The 21,207-nt window shown below is 40.1% G+C and overlaps 1 protein-coding gene across 3 annotated transcripts in view; it reads left to right on the top strand.

Annotated features, from left to right (window-relative positions):
* sptbn4b (spectrin, beta, non-erythrocytic 4b) overlaps window positions 1-21,207 on the top strand; it is a 120,459-nt gene that overhangs the window by 55,835 nt on the left and 43,417 nt on the right. For 2 of the 3 annotated variants that reach the window (XM_033630927.2, XM_033630928.2), the window contains exons 24-25: window positions 1,758-1,848; window positions 10,256-10,402. In XM_033630927.2, the coding sequence (XP_033486818.1) occupies window positions 1,758-1,848; window positions 10,256-10,402 (238 nt within the window). Of the gene's footprint in view, window positions 1-1,757; window positions 1,849-9,202; window positions 9,568-10,255; window positions 10,403-21,207 lie in introns of those variants that run through there. The other variant, XM_033630929.2, reaches the window with a different exon arrangement.

Raw genomic sequence — 21,207 nt, forward strand, 5'->3', positions numbered from 1 at the left:
CCAGATTTCAGAGAGTCTCCCCTCTTCATATATGGTGGAATATGTCTTTTTCCAACTTGCTATGGTGAGATACATGTAAAAATGTAAGAATTTAGTCACACAGATTTGTTTTTTTCATTTATATAAAAATTAATATAAAATACAGGCACATAGAAGGACATGAAATGATGGCAAATCTGGTTAGCCCAGATTGTCCTGAAAAAAAACAAGATATAGCATGTGTATGTAGCCTTTATAATGACTGTGATATGAGCTTAAAAGTAAAGGCAGTAAAAATACCCCAAAAAGGCCTAGGGCCCATAGGGTTAAAAAGTACTGAAATAAGGTACCGTTTGGTACCGGTACCGAATTCCAGATACCAGTACCGGTACCGTATCGGTTCAATTATGAAGGGTACCCAACCCTAGCGGCCACCTAGATGCATGTGATCCGATCACTCAGTCCACTTGCTGAGGTGGTCTGGGACTCATTTGACCACATATCTTTTGTAATGTAAACACTAATGCATCCTGTTGCGTCCCCAAAAAGGACTACATCATCGATGCTGGACGTAGTGGTTGATTTCTTTACAGTGCACTAATGCTTTATTACTTGCCCATTGTACAACGAGCTGGATGAAGTGCTGCGTGACTGTCCATTGTCTTGTGGAAGGAGACATGTTGACGTGTCGGCTGACAGCGATATCTCCATCTGTACCAACACAATCACTAATGTGACTATTGAGCAGCTACCAGGAGTGTGGGCATAATAAATGTACGCGGGGCCCTTTGACCCTCTAGCATAAGTGACAGAAGGCAGTAACGAAATCTGAACAAAATTGCTCAGCTGGCGACGCATGATAGACACACGTATCTTTGCTGTCCACTTTTGTTTGGATCATCGAAAACGCATGTTTATATCAGGTATAAACAGGCTAAATATATCCAAGTGTCCCTCAGTCGTTTAATTTTCTTTATTAGATGTTACATCTCCAATTAAAAAGTAATTCTACTTAAAGTTTCAGGCATCGCGCAGTCAACGGTTCATGCTGATTTTAGCTCTGTTCAAACTGAGTACCCACTGCAGCACCACCACACACTGTCCTACCGTAGCTGTACGTTGAGCTGATTGTAGAGCACAAAGAAGGAAGCAGCTGTCCATACACAATACAACAATAATAAAAAGAAAAAAGCAGCTAAAGAATTTAAAGGAGAGGCAAGTATAAATGAAACAAAACACAGAAAACAGAGCTCGGCCTGTTGAGTCCACGACTGACAGCTGACCATGAAATCACTGTGATGGCTGAGGTGGTGGTGTGTATATGTGTGTTGGGTGGGGGATGGGGCTTTGTGTGTCTGACAATAGCAATGCAAAAGCCCATATGGTTTTTAGATTTAATTTACATGAATTAACTCATGGCCATTTATTTTTCTCCCATGGGGACAAATAAATGAGCACAGGGCACAACACAGTTATTCAAAAGTGTTACATTCTGGTTGTATAATAAACCATTTTATAATTATTACCAAATTAAGGAACATTTTGATACAGGTACAAATGGTTACTGTGTTTGCTTTTGTTAGACCTCCATCACTAACCTTTAAAATGCTTTTATGTTGAGATTTTAGTCAAATTACGGTCAAGTGATGACTTTGATTGTTGAGAAAGCACCTGGAAAAGGAAAGGTAGTGATTAACTAAGATAGGTACACATATATTTTATAGTTTTGTTCATTTTTAGTTACTGTATCTTGAGACTAAATTTCCTGTCACTTTCAGGGGAAACCAGAACAGAGAGCTGGCCCAGCAGTGGCTAGAAAAACTGAACGACCAGTGGGAACTTCAGAGGTTTCTTCAGGACTGTCATGAGGTAGGAGGCCAACAAACTGGTTTTATTGGTTGAACTCATTGGTGCTGAAGTGTGTCAAATGGGTTCAAAGCATTTTTACAGGAAAAATAAGCGTAGATAATCTGTTGTTCCCTTTTGTTACCATAGCCAACTTTTGGCGGCCTCCAGTGGCAGGGCAAGATAACTGTTTTTAGAACTTCTTTATCCAGAAATCATCTTAGCTGCACACACCTTTGACCTATTACTGTTCCTTCCTGATGAGAGGGATAAAAGCTTTTTCTTGTACAGTAGGTTCAGCCATTGTGCAGTTTTATCAAGACAGACTCATAGCTGCTATTTAACGTTACAGAAATTTATATTTTTAGGTTTTGATCGCTTTGATCACAAAGTAAGCCAAATATATAGGGTTTGAATTAGCAGCCTTAAGTCACAACCATTTAAAATTTAAACAGAAATGTAAATAATAACATTTTCAAATTCAAGGTAACGCAAGGTAAGCATCTTATAAACAAATGGGCATTTTGTGTGCGAAGTATTCTTTTGTATTCAAAGCTACAATTTGATATCAGCATCAAATATACTCTTTAAATGACATGCAAAAATACATCAGCATACAGTATTTGGAGGAGCACCAATTTAATCTATAGTTTTTTTATTGTTTTTTTTTTTTTGTTGTTTTTTTTTTTAGCTATTATGTTGCACACTCAGTGCGTGTCCAGTTGTGTTGTGCACAGCTCACCTCTCCTTGCTCCTGCAGTTTTTGCTCTCTCACCCTGCAGAGTCACTGGCTTCTTTCTGGGCCAAGACCGTGTTTAGTTTCAGCAACTTTCTCTCTTTGGCTCTACTGAATAATTCAGCAGCACAGCTCCTCATTACTAATTCAGAGGAGGAAGAGCGTATCTGACTGTGTACATGTGTGTTCATGTATAGGTGTGTGCGTCATATACTATCTGTCTGCTCGTAGGTGTATGCATGTCTGTAGAAATACAGTATGCATGAGGAGTTCCCCCACTGTACACGTGCGTGTTCGTGTGTGTGTGTGGGTGTGTTTGTGTGGCCTACAGTGGGTAAGTGGCACTGCATCAGTCTGTAGGAACTTGAGCTCCCAGCTGCCAGGGTGTGTTCTTGCGTTTGGTCCAGGCTGCATCCTTGTGTTTCCTGCTTCTTACTGCTGCCTTTCATACGCTCGCTGACACATATACACGAAGATTTATATGATCAGATATTTTTGTTATACACAAAAAGATTACATCTGCAGTTTATATTTTTTGGCCTGGTCTTAAAGGTAGATTTCAGAGTACACCTACACTGCTGCTTTAGCACACAAGCCTAATGGCTTGTACCATAGACTGCATAAAATATAAAATGGACAACATGACAGTTCCCAAAAAGTGAAGCCAAAACATCGCAGTCGCCTCCTGGTGGCTTGCTGCAGTGTAGGTCCCCGCCCCTTCTATGTTAGTGGATGGGACATGGGCCAAATTAAAAGATCAGAGTACACGTCAGATACATGTTTCTCATAGATGGTTTCTGGCAAGTTCCTCCAACCTTCTATGTATGTTGAAGTGTTCGTTTTATCTGAGAAGTTTGGTTTTATTAATGATTTGATGCTGTAACAAGGGGTTTGACGTCATGATTGACATCTGTGTTTGCCAATCCTTGTGCTCGCAGTCACTGACACTGCTCATGATTGGATGCATGGATGTATGGATGGGATATTTTGGCTTTATTTTTGTACAGTGGGAGTAAGAGGAGATGCGTTGTCTTTATATACAGTCTATGGTTTGTACAACAACTTTCTTTCAGTGCGTATCACATTAACCTTTGGTATTCAAGAGCATATTGTTGTACTTTATTAGCTTACAAATCAGTCTGTGTGATGGAAGTGTCGTATTGTTTTAACTCCAACTTTAAAGGGATAGTGCACCCAAAAATGAAAATTCAGCTGTTATCTACTCACCCATATGCCGATGGAGGCCCTGGTGAAGTTTTAGAGTCCTCACATCCCTTGCGGAGATCGACGGGGGGAGCGGATAGCACACCTAATGGCAGACGGCGCCCCAGACTAACTAAGAACACAAAATTGAATCCACATAGTATCTCCATACTGCTCATCCGTAGTGATCCAAGTGTGCTGCAGCTGCGACATAAAAAGTTGTTTCGAAAAACGCCGCTGCGGCGGCTGCTTCATCCAGTAGCCTGAGTTCCGTCCATGTACTCGGCCTCAAACAAACACGGCTCAACAAAGAAATGCTGTTCCTCCTCAATTTCAAAGTCTTCAGACATGTTGGGCTGTCCTTTGCTAAAAGACCGTAGTGCAAATTATCTTTTAGCTACTATGGTTACCGTTGTCTCCCCCTGCGGTGCACGTGTCACGTGACGTAAACACGGGTGAGCAAAGCTCATGCTTTCGCTGGTCTCGCGCAGGTGCGCACACATGAACACGGAGCACAGAGAAGCAGTCAGAGCTACAGGCTACAATGAGGCTAAAAACAGAGTTCAAATGATGTTTTTCGAAACAACTTTTTATGTCGCGGCTGCAGCACACTTGGATCACTACGGACGAGCAGTATGGAGATACTTTGTGGATTCAATTCTGTGTTCTTGGACGTTAGTCTGGGGCGCCGTCTGCCATTAGGTGTGCTAGCCGCTCTCCCCGCCGATCTCCGCAAGTGATGTGAGGACTCTAAAACTTCACCAGGGCCTCCATCGGCATATGGGTGAGTAGATAATGGATGAATTTTCATTTTTGGGTGCACTATCCCTTTAAGGCAAAATCATAAGATCAACTGTAAAGGGCAAAAATCTAACTATTCCAGTGGTCATAAGCTGACCATAAGTGCAAGAGATGCTAAAGGAAGTCATCAGTGTTTGTGTTGAACTAACAAGGTTCATCTTATTTTGTGGTATAGACTTTAAAGGAACAGTGTAGAGGATTTAGTGGCATCCAGTGGTTAAGATTTCAGATTGCAACCAGCTATAACTTCTCCCATTAGGATTCCTTTAAGCCCTGTTCCCACCAAACAGTTTCTGTATGGTACCTTTGGAACCAAAGTAACCCTTCAGACATGGTACCGAGAGCCTAGGATAGTTAAGCATTTCTACCACAAACAGTATTCTTAAATGTAGGCGGGGTTGTTGTCACTCATTGCTCCTTTTAGCACTTGCTGTATTTCGTCATCACCGCTAACACAGATGGAAGTCTGCACTTTGTGTATCGTCCACAGAACATGGTTGCATGCCAACATTTTCAGAATAAAAAGAACAAGCTGGAGTGAGAGTCTCTCTCCAAGGGCTATTTACAAATAGTGGGTTTGTGCATTTACTCCTTCAGGTGCAGGGGTGTTGCCATAGCCCACAGGAACAAGGCTCTGCGATGTTTTTTTTTTTTTTTCTACAAGTGAGGATTAGAATCACATAATCCATTCGAAATTAATATATGAAGATCCACTCATCACTAAAAGTCTTTGTCATCCAAGAGAGACAATAAAAACTAATGGAATGGTCAAAGTTGTCTTACTGAAATTTAAGCCGTGTTGATGGATTCACGTTGTCAACTCATGCAATGAGTAACATTACAAGTGAACGTTCCACTTTAAAACTTTCCGGCAGTCGGCCCAGTGAATTGAACTATTTTTTCTCTGTCTACAGCTGCTGCTAGAGGCAGCAAAATGTCCTTTCATGTTTTAGTTACAGTTTACTAATGTATGTAAAACATGCCACGGTATGAACAGTGGTTACATAAGCCTCAAAACCAGCCACAAGATAGCCCTGAGACAGTGACCATCTGCTATTGACCAATCAACAGACTGCAGGGCTTACAGCTCCACCTTTTAGTACCAGATCTGTGTGCTACAGCACAGCACAGTCACTATTTGAATAGACTCAAATTACAGCAAAGCAAATCAACGCTATTAACTACCACAAAACAAACCACGTGTTTATAAGGTCTGCTGTTTCTGTGTTGGGTTTATAATGTATTTAATACATTTCATGTCTGTATCCAGTTCAGTTTTTTGCCAGTGACACCAGCAGTACACCGAGACCTGCCAACAGTCACATGGGCTCTCAATTAACTTTGTAACTGGGCACAATTTTTGTAGCCAGTTGGTGTTGGCATTTGTGGCTATGCTTGTTGTGAACAATAACAGAGTCTAGAAATATTTGAAATGTTTTCTTATGTAATCTTAAAAGTCACTCTTCAACATGTCTCTTCCTCTTTATCTACAGTACATATCCATCTTCAGGACTTAAGGGTATACTGAGGAGGTGAACTCAGTTAGGGATCATACTGTAGCTTTTTACCCCGATTCACCTCTCAGCCTGTTCCAGGGAACGAGCAGGTGTATGCCCAAAGGCTGCATAAAACACAGTGTGTCTCTATCAAATAGATGTAACATGCAAAGTCCCTCTGTATGCAGTTTTCAGCCTGTTCGTGCTTTTCTTCTGTCTAGTCAGATATTATGAATTGGTGCCTTGGGTGGGTTATTGTATGCTAAGGATAAATGGCATTAAGACCACTTTGGGGATATAGAGTCATATCTGTTTTCTCGGGACTTAAAAATCCTTCTTCAACCTTTTGTTGTCTTTTTCTGTTCTTTTTCTTCATACTTATGACCAGTGGACCAGCATTTGTCATAGACTCATTACGTCATAAAAACACTAAAAAGATAAAAACTGTTGAGTAAATGTTTAGGACATGCAGGAATACTTTAAAAAAGCCTCAAGCATTGACATGTTTCTGAAATCTACTTTAAGTTTCAGTCCAAACCTTCCCCTGATATCCAGTGCGTTCAAGAAGGGAGTATAGTTTATTTGAGTTAGCAGTCAGAGGGCGAACTTGCTTTCTCCATATATTATGACATTTTATATTCATTATTTCCCTTTACAAGACAAAGTAGCGCTGTAAGAAGAAACTGTGTGAACAAAGAATCGTATTGAGCTGAGGCATTATACATCACATAATGTCAAAAATAAATCTTGCCGTGACCCTAAGGAGCTCTGTTGTCACCCCACTTGATAAAAGACTTCATGTAAGATACACCGGTGTCCCTCACTCTGAGCTCCTCCAGAAGCCTCCTCTCTCCTTTCTCCTCTCTCCTCTTTCCTTTTTCCTCTCTCCTCGTCTTGTCGAGGTGTATTTAAGGGATTGGAAGATCCTTCATGATGGCAGAGGGGAAACGATATCCGGGTCACGGTTAGAGAGAGGAGGCAAGGAAGCTTAAGTTGGCATGATGAAAAGGACCCCCTGTGTTGTTCCATCCGCCACTTGGCTTCATACCACAGCGGAAGCATTTCAGAAGCAGTGCTTTGCCGGTCCTATATTGTAGACTTGTAGACATTTTTCTCGATATTTATGCTTCTACCATAAGTAAGCAGGCTCCGTAGTTTAATTGTTTCTTTTTGGACTATTTTAATTGTGTTTATTGTTGTCATTTCCTGCTTTGTTGTGCTGTAGCCTACAGACAAAGCTGATACAGCTCAAAGTCCAGATATGCCACAGCTCCGTCATATATAGACCCGGTACTTACTGTTCTTAGCTTCTTGGAGCTTCTGTAATGCATCTCCTTGAATTAAAACAGTTGTCCGATGGCTGCAATCAGCCCAGGCAGTGGCCTGGTGGATATCTGCACTCTTTGATAATAAATGCATCTTGAAATCCTGTCTGTGTCACACATATTCAAAATAGATGTTTAAAAAATGCTCTACATTATTGGGAAATAATCAGTTTTGGAGGGTTTTACTAGTTCTGTGGGTAATTTTGATTTATGACATTGACTAATCAGTTATTTTTGTGGACAGATTGAATGTTTAATTGATAAAATATCAGAAATGTTCATCATAATTTTATAATATTATTATTATTATATAATTTTAAAATAATTCCATCAGACCAATAGTCCAAAATCCAAATTGATTTATTTTGCAATGATAAAAACAATAACAGAGAAAAAGAATCACACTATTAATTGTTTTGCAAAATTGTTGATGCATTTTCTGTCACTCGACTAATAGTTTCACACAGTCTCACAAACTGATGTGTAGTGCTGGACAAAATCTGCAGTTGAAATACATGACGATGGTGAACTCTGGTGACGTGACGAGGAGCCTATGAATCCTCCCCACTCCCTACTCTTCCTCATCTTTTCTGTCCCTTTCTTCCCCTCCGACATCAGACAAACTTCTCCATTACCCCCTCCCCTTCCTCTTTCATTCTTATTTATTCTCAACCGCCCCACCCCCCTAACACACTCTCACACACTCCCTCCCTCCCTCCCTTCCTCCCCGTCGTCCCTCATTCGATTCATTTACAGTCTCAAGGGGGGCATCAGGCTGTGACTCTCCATGACCTCAGCAGTCATGGGACCTGTAGGTGTGTGTGAGCCTGTGTGTTTGTGCACATGTGTTTGTACAATCCTTATGAGAGTGACTCTGCACACACTCCATGTATGTGTGTGAATATGCGAGGCGTTTTTACTCATGTTAGCTGGCATGTCCTTACTCGTCTGTACTGTATGTGATTATGTGTGATAGGTCCAGGATGAGGTGACAAACAGAGATGGGGGGTTGGACAGAAATCCAACCGCTGTCCTTTTAAGGAAAGAAGAGCAGTAAATCTATCAAACCAGTTATACATCATTCAGGATAAATCACTGCTCTGTCCAATCGTCGACTACCTGTCTCTCTCTTCCCACTATCACCCCTCCTCTTTCCTTTCTGTCCAAATCTCTACTGTCTCTGTCTCTCTCTCTCTCTCTCTTTTCTCTCTGCTTTACCACTGCAGCAGAGTCAGGCAAGCTGGAGACAGAGAGTAGGGCTGCCGGGACTGCTGCAGAGAGGAAGAGAAGGATGGTAGAGGGGGTGGTGTGTTTATTGTGGGAGGGGAAGGATAAAACAAAAGCAGCTGTAGAGGAGTCGTGAGCTAAGCTCTGCTGCCGAGACTGGAATGCTTCAGTCCCAAAATAAAAATCTCTCCGTCTGATTTTCAGTCTTTCATCCATCCTCCTGCTTTGACACCATTTAAAGCCCACCTCCCCCTCTACCTCCTCCAGCTCAGCATCATTAGCCGTGACCGGTGAGCCTGGAGGCGCTGCCTGCATCCCCTGCCCCCCCAAAATCCCAGTCTTTTGCTCCTCCTCCACCTCATCTCTCCTCCAACCAGCCAGGCAGCCCGCTTACTCACTGAAGGTGTGAGGCAGGGGAGGGGCGCCCATGCACTGGCTCGGCTGCCTGCCATTTTTTGTTTTGGGAGGATGATTTTTTTTCTTCTTCTTCTTCATCTTCTCTCAGTCCTCCTCATTCTTGCCCTCTCGCTCGTCACTGGTCCGCCCCTGCCCCTCCTTTTTCTCCTGGTATAGCGAATCCTCAACAACATAGCAAAGAGAGAGGGAGACAGCGCATGAGAGAGAGAGAGAGGGGAGCGCAGCCTCAGTTTGAAGTCTCCAGTCTGTCTTCTCAGTCTTCAGTATTGTTGTTGTTATTTACCCTCCTGCTTGGCATTTTTCTCTCAGCACACCTTTTGTGCGGCTGTCTCGTGCTCAGTTTTCCAGAGGGTGCCTCTCTTTCTTTATAGCTCTCTCTTTCCTTTCCGTGCTCTCCTCGTTCACTGTCTCTCCAACTGGCTCTGTGGTGAAGAGCGTCTTTGCATGTGTGTGACGGCAGTGACCGGCAAGGATGCGGATACCAGCGGCTGTCTGCAGCTGCCACAATCCTGTGGGCTGTTCCCATTAAACGCTGCCGGTAAACAGGTTATTTGTTTTATGGTTGGGTCAGGAGAGATGGTTGGAGGTGCAGGTGGAAGTGTTGCATGCAGGTGTGAGTATGTTGGTGACAGAGAGACGAGGGTGCTGATGCTGACCTGAATATTTTGGTGATGCTGTCAGCGCAGGCGTGAAGTGTCCTCACAGTGTGTTTGCCTCACACAGACAAAAATGTGCAGATTTTACTCTTTGATGGACAGTTGATGTGTATGTGAGGGTGGGGGGGGTTGTTTACTGTGTAGGTGTGTGTTGATGCTGTGGATCTGTTGTGTGCATGTGAATTCTTATCGCCATGCTTGTTGGTACACGTGTGTCTGCCTACATGTGCCTGCTGTGCGTCATTAAATATTCATGTCTGTGTGTTTGACCTTGTATTTCCCACCCTTATGTGTTGCTCGTATGTTTACCCACAGTACTCCATCTACTATGTTTTTATTTAACTTTTACACATAACGTGTGTGTGTGTGTGTGTGTGTGTGTCTTATGCAATCAAACATATTTTTCTCTTATGAGGTGGACACAATTTCAGCAGGCACCTATTAGTGTGTGTGAGAATGTTTTGGTGTATCCAGATCTTTTTTAAATGTGGAGTCAGTTATTTACAGTTTGTGTGCTCATCCAGTATTGACACCTCTCTGTCTCATTCTCTCCCTTCTTCTCTTGCCCAGCTGGGGGACTGGGTGTGTGAGAAGATGCTGATGGCGAGGGACAGCAGCCGAGACGAGACCCAGAAGCTCCATAAGAAATGGCTGAAGCACCAGGCCTTCATGGCCGAGTTGGCCCAAAATAAGGAATGGCTGGATAAAATTGAAAAGGTGAGTAATGCCGAACCCTAAAGATAGTGTTTTTCACCCTTTCAGATACAATTTGTAGTACTTTTTTTATTTTATTTTTGAAGTTCAGAAGGTCATTCTTGTGTTGAGTGAGTTTTATGCCCTGTGGTTCCTTGGAACAGGATAAAATGCCACTCTGTAATGTGGAATAATGTCTTTGTGTATTTTGTTATGTACTATTTGGGTTTCTTTCGACGGTAAGTGGCAGAGGATGTCAGAATAGAGACAGGGAGAAGGAATTACATGAAATATAAGTTTGGTAGTGGAGTCAGCAGTTCATTTGTACGGCACTGGACTCATTGAGCTGCATATCATAATCTGTGCTCCTCTTAGAGTATTTCTTTGCCTTGCTGCTGCTGGTATATGTTTTGCAGATGTTGTCAGTATTTTCCAGACCTTACCCCTTGTCAAAATGAATGAAATGAATGATGATGCTTTTTAGACCAGTGCTCCTGCAATCCATGCACAGATAATTTGGCATCTTTGAAGCTTTCTTGGTTGTCATATGTTGCTTTGAACAGTCTTATATCAATGTGCTGGACACCAGCTTTGTGACAGATTGCATTTATGATTTAGTGTCTGCAGAAATAAAGTCTATACTCATCAAGTGTTAATATAATTTTTATCTGCCTCCTACAGTTAGATGTACATGTAGACTTTGAGCTGTTTCCCACTGAGTCTTTAAATGGAGTTAAAGGAAATCTTGACTTGTGAAATGGACATTTGCATACTTACTGTGTGTTACCTTGAATTCATGAAGCAAACTTTGTTTTTCTCACATGCTTCCATGGAGAAGGAAGAATCTAAAAAAGGCCAACATTCTACATGAATTGAAGTAAATGGGGACCACATTTAACAACACTACATCAAAAAATCTCACACAACTCCTGCAGTATAATCCAAGTCTCATTTATCCAGTCATGCTCAGTACTTCCCGAACACATGACTTTTTGGCTGTTTTAAAGTTGTCATTTAAAACACATCAGTACAAACCGTCTCATGCACTTCTGAGTATTGTGTCTGAGTACACATATATGCTCAAGCAGACTTTGTTCTCATGCACAGACACACTCAGGACGCGCTATTCACAGACATAAGTGTTTTTTATTGTAACGTTTTACTGAAAATGCATGTGTTTGTGAAGTACTAAGCATATAAGTGGGACTTAGATTATACTGCACAAGTGTGTGAGAGTTTGTAAACATTGTTTTGATATTTTTTTTCTTTTTCATGTTTATTTGATAAGGACAGAGAATTGCACGGCAATTAACCAATGTATAGTGTATCACAGCATTTGTAGCTACTGCTAATTACCAATGCTCGTCCCTAGAAGGGCCTTTAAAAAACATACAAAACATACACATACACAACAACAACAAATACACATATTTACATACAGATACACATCATATGCATATTGTATATATATATCATATATGTATAGTTTTGCTGTTGTTAAATGCAGTCCCCATTTACTTCAATTCATGAAGAATGTCTGCCTTTTTTGGATTCTCTGTTCACCTTGGATACATGCATGAAAAGCAAAGATTTCTTCACAATTTCAAGGTAACACAGGGTGAGTAATTGATATACAAATGGTCATTTTGCAGTTGAAGTATTCCTTTAACATCAAGATATGAATAGAAAATAGAGGTACAAATGGAAAGGCACATACCCTAAGGTGAATCATGTTAAAGTAGACGCCAGCTAGCTCACTGTGTTAATGGTTAGTTATCTTAGCTGTCTTTGGAGAGACAAATAGCAACTGTTAAAAATCTGTTTTGTCACTAAAGGTTGGGGTTTTTTTTTCTTTCTTTTTTTCAGATAGCCATCACTGATGTAAACAAAGCTTGCACATCAATCCTCAACATTGCACAGCCTTTCATTAACCAATGTCAAATTTATTTTGAACTGTTTTATGCAATAGTCCTTGTATTTAACACTTCAGCACTAAACTGACTTAATTAAAGCGTAACTAAGCCAGTGGCAAGGGCAGAAAGTATTACGGAGGGGTTTTAAATAGAGAGGGGAGCTCTGTAACCTTCAGCAGTGCTCTGTGTTCTGATAGGATCTGTTTCATATTAAGGAGATTTATACAGCACATCAGCCTCTTGTGTAAAGCTGCAGTCAACGCAGACGTAATTAGGTTAGCCAGTGTTTCCCAAGCTGCACGTCCAGGTTTGACTTGGTTGACTTTGGGCTGTTGTGTTCGCACCTCTGACTGGCTGTAGTGACGTGAATCTAGGTGTGCACCATCAGTGAAACTGTATTTCAGTGCCAGATTCCCTCAGGTACTCAACGCTGATTTGTGATCCTGTTTTAGGCAAACTGCACATAGTGTTGTTGGCCTCTGAGGAGCAGTGAAGGTGATATTGACAATTGCTCGTTATAATACTACAGATGACTTTAGATGTTATTTTGCTATGTGTGTGTGAATAGATTTGTGCATCTCTCTCCTTGAGACATTTTCTTCAAAATGACTGATGGAAGAGTGTTTGTGCATCAGAAGTAACCTAATTTAAGTCACATAGTAGAAGAAAAAATATGAAAGATCACAGATTTCCCACATGTACAGTCTTTGCCCTGATAGAGTAAACTTGTCGTTACTACAACCCACTTAACTAAAACAGGGTAAGTGATGCTAACTTCTTACCTGCTGATGCTGTTTCAGGTAGTCAAATTATATTGGCAGTTGGTGGTCAGCATTCAGCAGTCTCGCTGTGTCTGTTATCAGTACAAAATTGAATATTGTATGTACTGCCCCTTCATAATATTCAGAGTGAGTCACACTGAGCGGCTGCCGAAAGAGTTTTTGACAGGACACATGGAAGATGATGATGATGCTGATGATGATGATGAACCCATATGGGCTGTTGTAGAAAACCAAGCCTGTGAGTGTATGCTATAAACAATTTTAGGCAGTACATCTGTTCTGAGGAAAGCCAAAGTGCTGCTGTATTTTCTAGTGAATAAACACCAAACTAACACTACATTTATTAGCATAAAACATCGCCCTTGTGCTACTATCTGAAACATTACATTTTGCTATACTGAGCGTATTTCAGTTATTAAAACTCGTCAAATTTGCTGTGATGGTGCATACAGTTGACTGTGGCATAATGGCTCGATTCTCTGCAGACTCATCCTGGGCAGGGCTGAATCTGAACTCCCCTGGTAGGAGCAGAGTGGTGGAGCCAAGGCACAACACTGTGTTATGTGTTATCTGTACACATACTGTAAGACTTCAATGGCTGAGACTACTGGTCAGTGATTGGTCAGTTAATTGATCAGTTGATAGACTGAATGAAAATGTATCAAAAACAGTTCTAATTATTGATTCAGTCATTTATCAAATGAAAATGCCAACCATTCAATGGTTGCAACTTCTTAAAGGGACAGTTCACCCCAAAATGAAAAATACATATTTTGTCCTCTTACCTGTAGTGCTATGTATCAGTTTAGATTGTTTTGGTGTGGGTTGCCGAGTGTTTGAGTTATGGGCCGTAGAGATGTCTGCCTTCTCTCAATGTAATGGAACTACATGGCACTCAGCCTGTAGTGCCTTAAAGCACCCAAAAAAAAAAACATGCAATGTCATGACCTGGTTACTCAAGGTTGTTGTGAGCAGTATTATGTAGAAAGTATTTTCTTTCTACCGAACTACACAGAAGGAAGCGTGCGTCTACTTGTGGGTGAGGGGCACCTGCTCATGACAGTGCAAAATGTAAACATTAATGGCTTCCACCTCGGCTGATCTGTAACGTTGGCTAGCTCAGTGGTGCTATGTTAGCTAGCAGTAGATGCTGGCTTCCCTCTGCGTCGTGATACAGTTGGCAGGTGTAGTTCAGTAGAATAAAAAAAAACATCCTACATGAAACTGCTCACAACAAGGTCTGTGGATTATCTTGAGTAATCGTGTCATGATTTCTGGAAAAAAAATCATTGCTGTACAGTTTTCAAATGTATTTTTGTGAGCACCACTAGCCATCGAGTTCCGTTATATACAAAAGAAGGTAGACATCTATGGCCGATGTCTCCAACACTCAGCAACTTTAAAAGCTTCAAATAAACCAGTGAGGTTAAAGTATTACATCATCTCTCTGTCTTTGTCCATTCAGCTTGCTGATCACTGTAACATTGTGGCTGATGGTGGGCAGCTTCACCCACTACTGGCCGATAATCTGCTCTCTAAATCTAATTACTGTTTGCCGTTGCCAAGAACCTTGTCTATTTCCTATCCTATAGTGGGCACTGTGAAATAGGTGTGTGTATGTTTAGTGTGTGTGTGTGTGTGTGTGTGTGTGGGTGTGGCCAAATGCATGTTAGCATGTGTGTGCATGTCTATAAGGTGGGCTTGTGATGTGAGGAAATTGGCTGATTGATGTGTAATGATATACAGCGATATAATGTAAAGAGGGCAGCACTGCAAGGCCTGAGAGCGTTGAGATTTTTCCATTATAGATTCATAGGTCATGTGCTTATCTGAAGGCAGAGTTAGGTTACTGGAAAGTGCTTACAGGAGAAGAGGAAAAGAGTGACAGAGAAAGAGGAGAGGAGGAGGAGAATCACTGTTCCCAGCAAGCAATAGTCGTGATTTAAACGTATTGGCTATATTTAGCTCCGATTTAGTCTAGCTACATGTAACCCAAATCTAGCCGATTTAATTTTGAAACTGATTAAATGTAATTTTCGCCATTGCAGATGGCGTGCGGTATGATATTCAATCACATATGGAGAGTCAACAGTAATTAAAATATGTTTATCTCCATTTTTTGGACATGGTCTCTACATAGACGTATAATTGATGACGTCTACACTTTGGCTATGGTTAGATGTCTACCAAATTTTCACTGACAGCCCAAATTCAGCCGTGATTTAGCCTAGATGACAGGTCTTCATGTAGATGGCTATTATATGTTTTTTAAACCAAAAAATGCTTGCTGGGTTGTTTCTTGCATTTACATTATTTTTCTGCAAATGATAACATGTTGTGTTAATGCAAAGGTATAGTAAATTGACAAAGATGAGAAATTCCTAATGTGCAAAACAATTTGTCAGTTGAATTAAAAATGATTTTATTCCTCTCCAGTTTAAATCACAAACACAAGGTGTTCCACTTGGTTACTGGTTGGTTATCTCACAAATGCAAAATATAGCTTGCATACTCCATAGCGTCAACATTAACTGAAACATGGGTGAGTTATCATGTTGCCATTATGTCTGTTTCCCTAGTATATATCTGTTTGCTACCCTGTTAGCGTGTACAATAGGCATAACATAAAAACATACAGATAACCTAAGTTTGCATACCTACCATATTAACTCAATGGGAGTACTGTAAGAACAGAAATTTTCAAGCTTTAAGAGTCCTCACAATCTTCACAAACATGATCTTGCAGCAACGTAACTGGTTCCGATAATCAGATCCTTTCAGACACATATATTCTTACATGTATGTTCTTAATTTGATTCATGTTAATTGACAAAAAATAGATATTATAAATAAAAGAACTGATTACTATGGACAACAGTTCAAAAGTGACTTTGGTTGTCTGAAGTGTGGTCTGTTAAAGATTCATGTATTTCTCATAGTATCGAATCTGAGGCTGCTCTGATAAAGGAGTCCATTGTTGTTTTTACACCCACAATCTGAAGTATCAGAATGTTGCTTTGTGCATTTCTTTGTTTTCATCTTCAGATCAAAATATATAATTTGGCTTACAGTAAAAAAAAAAAACAATTACAACCTACTCAACACTTGTCATTTTTACACTACTTAAAATACTAAAAATAAACATGTACTGCAAAGAGTCCAACTTGACTGCACGCAACAAAATCAAAAGTGTTAAGAGTGCGGAGACTTGTGTGAAGCCTGTTCACACTGCAGGATTAGTCTCCTTCACATCCTAGCCAACATGTATTCAAAACCACACTCCAAATCTGAATGGAAGTTACAGTCAGAAGAGAAATGGAGAAAAAGATGGTGATGTTACTGAATGATTTTACAAAAATACACTGTGATCATGTGTGATACTGAAGTGCTGGTGAAGCTAATGGGTGAGACAGCATATTTTTGCACAGGGGGATTTGCCTAATAAGACATTTGTGGCAAGTAAAGTGCATGTGCTTGTGTGATGTGTATGAATTTCTGTCTTTGTGAGGACTAATTTTGGGCAAAATTTTGTCTCATCAGTTCTTCAAAGAGCTGACCTTGTCATTGGGTTAAGGATTAAATCAGATTTAGATGTTAGGTAGGGAATACGTCATGCCAGTGCGATCCACATAAGCATAGAAGTATAAACATGTATTGGTGTGTTAACAGCTCTCGTGGTCCCAGCTCATGTAGCAGACTGTAGTCACACCAGGCCGTCTTGCTGTTGGCAGGTAGACAGGGTTTAGCTTCTGAAGTCATACATAGCATCCATCCTCACCTCAAAAGCCTGCTCCATGGTCGTTGCTTAGCAACTTAAATTTTTTTTCTGTAAAATAACATTCATAGGATTTGGCATCTTGTCATGGCAGTGGTGATAGGGATTTATTGCTGACTTCTGCCCCTTTGCACTGTGATGTGACTGATTACAGGTCCTGATCCGAGTATATTTGCATTTCATTCAAAAAAACAACTTTATCCATCTTTTTTTATGATTAAAACACATTACGACAGACACATGCACATCGAGGGCCGAATATCAGAGACAAGCTCCAGAGATTCAGCTGGGATCTGTCGCAATGACCATGCATGTGTTGTTTAAAAGGAGTTCAATTATAGAATTGGACATCTTTGATTTATGCTCGGGCATTACTGGGCTGTTTCTGAGAAGCAGCGGGAGCTCCTCACTTACGTGTTGTCTAATGAGTGAGTGCAAGACTCCAAGAAGAATGTCTAAAGCAGTAAGCCACATATTCTGATATTCTAGGTTTATGTTTGGAAGAGATAGAATTATTTTCCATGTAACAGAGGCTCCTAACTATTATCTCAAACTGAAGTATAAAGGTGGGAGAGGGTAGATTCTGCTAAAAAGTTTTTTTGTTTTTTTTTTCCTTGGACATATTTTCTATGCAAAGTTTCTTTTTTTATTTATTCCATTTAGTTATCAAAGAGCCTAATTGAGGATGATCAGTATGTCGGGGGCACATTTTTGACATTATGGATGAGATTCCTGCTGAATCCATTACAAATGAGGGCCCTGTCACAGAAGAGAGGCTTTCCCTCTCTAAGGCCGCATTTAAACACCTAATACAGGGTTTTTCTTTCAACCCCACCTTTGGAAACCCTAATGAACATTTTCAGTTTATAGAGTTCCAAACCTTTTTGGTTGTTGTTTTGTTCATGTGTTCGCTGCAGTTCAGAGCAGGAATAGAGATGTCACACAAACTCCATCTAAAAACTGGGAAATAAATCTTAGTAATGGTACTGGCAAATAATACTTTGAAAGTGGTCTCCTTCAATGTAAATGGAATACTCAATCCAATTAAGAAAGGCAAGATATTGTCAAAACTGAGAAGGGAGGGTGCTCAGGTAACATTCCTTCAGGTAACGCATTTATCTGAAACTGAACATGCAAAACTGAGAAGAGGAGGCTTCAAATATGTATTTCACTCATCCTATAAATCGGGACATAGAAGAGGGTCTGCCATCCTTATTTCAAATCAAGTCCAATATGAACACATTTCAGAGACTAAAGATAAAGAAGGCTGATATGTAATGATAACGGGAAGGATTGATGGGCTGATGGTAACTTAGTAATAGTAATGACAATTAATACTGGTAATAACCCAAAATCTACACTATGGAAATTGTTTATTGAATAACCCCCAGGTAAAAGGAGAGTCGGAAAAGGCAATAGATACCTATTTTAAAGAAAACAACAATGGAGAAGTGTCCCCTCCTATGGTGTGGGATGCATTCAAGGCAGTCCTGAGGGGGAATATAATTTCTATTTCCTCATCACTAAAAAAACGTAGACAGGAGAGGCTCAATTCTCTATACACCAAACTCAAGAGAATTACAAAAAGACCATAAAGCTAGACCAGGGACCAAGGAAGTATCAATTAAAAAACTGCAAAACGAGATAGATGAGATATTCTCAGAAGAGATTAAAAAGAAATTGGTATTTCTGAAACAGGGGTACTATGAGGCAGGAAGCAAGGCAATGAACATATAAGCATATAAACTGAGGAAACAACAGGCAGTTGCCACTATTAATAAGATAAGATGCCCTCAAACTAAGAAAATACAGCATAGGCTAGACCAAATTCAACAAAGTTTTGAAAATTATTTTAAGGAATTATATTCACAACCAAAGCTAGATTACGAAGAAGAGATGAAGAGTTTTCTTGAATCTCTGAATCTTCCTACAATCACACAAGAACAAAATAAAGTCCTGATTGTGGATATTACTGAAATAGAAGTCAAGGCAGCAATATCAAGACTCAAACCACATAAGAGTCCAGGTTCAGACGGCTTCACAGCCGAATGGTATAAGTCTTTCAAGGAACAGTTAAATCCAAAATTATGCCAGATATGTAATGGAACACTCATGGAAGCAAGCTATAATCTCAGTAATACCAAAGGAAGGCAAAGATACATTAGATTGTAAACAATTTCGACCCATCTCAGCGTTAAATTTTAGATGATAAATTTTTTATGTCAGTATTGGCTAGGAGAATTGAAAAACCCTTGCCATCTCTTATCCATTTGGATCAGACTGGATTTATCCATGAGAGACAGACCCAAGACAGCTTGAGGAGGACGCTACATATTATGTGGCATATACAGCAGAACAGGACACAAGCTATGTTAATGGGATTGGATGCAGAGAAGGCATTTGACTCAGCAAGATGGACTTTTTTGTATAAGGTGTTAGATAAATTTGGTTTTCATCATACTCTTATCGAGGCTTTCAAAGCTGTATATAATAATGTAAAAACAGCAAGAATTAAAATAAATGGCAGCCTCTCAAATTCTTTTTTTGGAGCGTTCTTGTAGACAGGGCTGCCCCTGTTCTCCACTTCTCTTTGCCCTCTTTATAGAACCTCTCAGTCAATATATTAGGCAAAACAAGCAAATCAAGGGTATAAATATAGCTGGCCAGGAACACAAAATATCTCTGTTCGCGGATGACGTGTTAATTTTTCTATCACAACCATCCAGATCTCTACCAACTTCATGTCGTTGATGGATATGTTTGGTTAATTATCAGGCTATAAGATAAATATCCAGAAAACCCAGGCTATGACTTTTAATTTTAACCCACCGGATGATTTGGTAACTAAATACAGCCTGAGTTGTTACAAGAAATCAATTAGGAATCTGGGAATTAATCTTACCCAAGACATTAAAAAATTATTTGAAGCCAACTATATTCCTCTCAACCTTAAACTTAAGTCTGACATCTCCAGATGGAATCACTCACCTTTTCTCAGTCTAACCTCAAGGATTGAATCGGTCAAAATGGCAAATTTGCCCCACCTGTTGTATCTCTTCCTTTTGCTGCCAATTGAAATTAGTTATCGACAGTTCATTGAATTGCAGAAATTAGTTTCTAGATATATCTGGATGGGTAAAAAAACAAGAATAAAATTCAAAGTAATGCAATTATCAAAAGAAAAAGGGGGAATGGCACTGCCAAATTTAAGATTACTACTATACGGCTCAGATAAAGTCCTTGGTGTACGTATCTCTGTGACCCGCAGTTCAGGGCCAGATGGAAGGAAATAGAAGAGGGAGGATCTGTGGGTCCACCTATACAAGCAGCAATGGCAGACAAAAACTTGTAGACAGTCTTACAAATAAAAATAACCCCTGGATAAAAACAACACTAAAAACCTGGCACAAAGTAGTTAGGAAATATAATTAAAAGGGTGCGGAAAGCGTATTACGTTGGTGTGCGTATGACATGGATTTTATTCCAAACAGGACAGACAGTAGATTTAAAGTATGGATGGAAAAGGGCCTCATAGCTTACTGCTGCTTCATAGACAATGGGTCTGTGAAAAGTTTTGACGATCTCAAAAGGGAATATGGTTTAGAGAAGCAAGATTTTTTCAGATACTTTCAAGTAAGGCATCGATTAAATACAATTGTGACAGAGGACTTGAGAAGTGATATCCTGAAGGTCTTTGTTTCAATTTACAAATCTGGGAGTGGAAAGAGACTAATATCTAGATTATACAAAAGTTTCCAAGACTCCTCAAATTCGAACACCCTGCACATTAAATGTAGATGGGAAAGGGAGGGAGATCTGGTCATACCTGAGGATGAATGGGAAAACATTTGTAAATTACAATGGAAATCCACAACTTCACACAGCTGGCGGGAGTTTGGATAGGAAAACATCATGAGATTCGTTTTTAACACCTGCTCAGAAGAGACATCAAGGTAGTGGAACAAATTGTTGGAGGATGTGTGGTTCAGATATAACCGACCATTATCATTTATTTTGGGATTGTCTGAAACTTTTGTCTTACTGGCATGACATTCATGATTGTCTGGAATACATATTTCAAATTACTATACAATTTGTTTTCAGCTCAATTTTTTTTTTATTACAATGGCATTGCATACTCAATCAATAGCAGACAAATATCTAATGAAGATATTATTGATTGGAGCAAAGAAAGCTTTAACAAGGAAGTGGCTACAACCCAACGCACCGACACTGGAAGACTGGCAAAGAACTGTTCATGAAATCTACATCATGGAGAGACTGACGTTCGCTTTAAAACTACAATCGGAGAAATTTAGGAGATGGTGGTCAAAATGGATCAGATATACAAGATAACGG

Source organism: Epinephelus lanceolatus, chromosome 4 (assembly GCF_041903045.1).
Source record: "Epinephelus lanceolatus isolate andai-2023 chromosome 4, ASM4190304v1, whole genome shotgun sequence".
In the NCBI taxonomy this organism is placed as follows: domain Eukaryota; kingdom Metazoa; phylum Chordata; class Actinopteri; order Perciformes; family Serranidae; genus Epinephelus; species Epinephelus lanceolatus.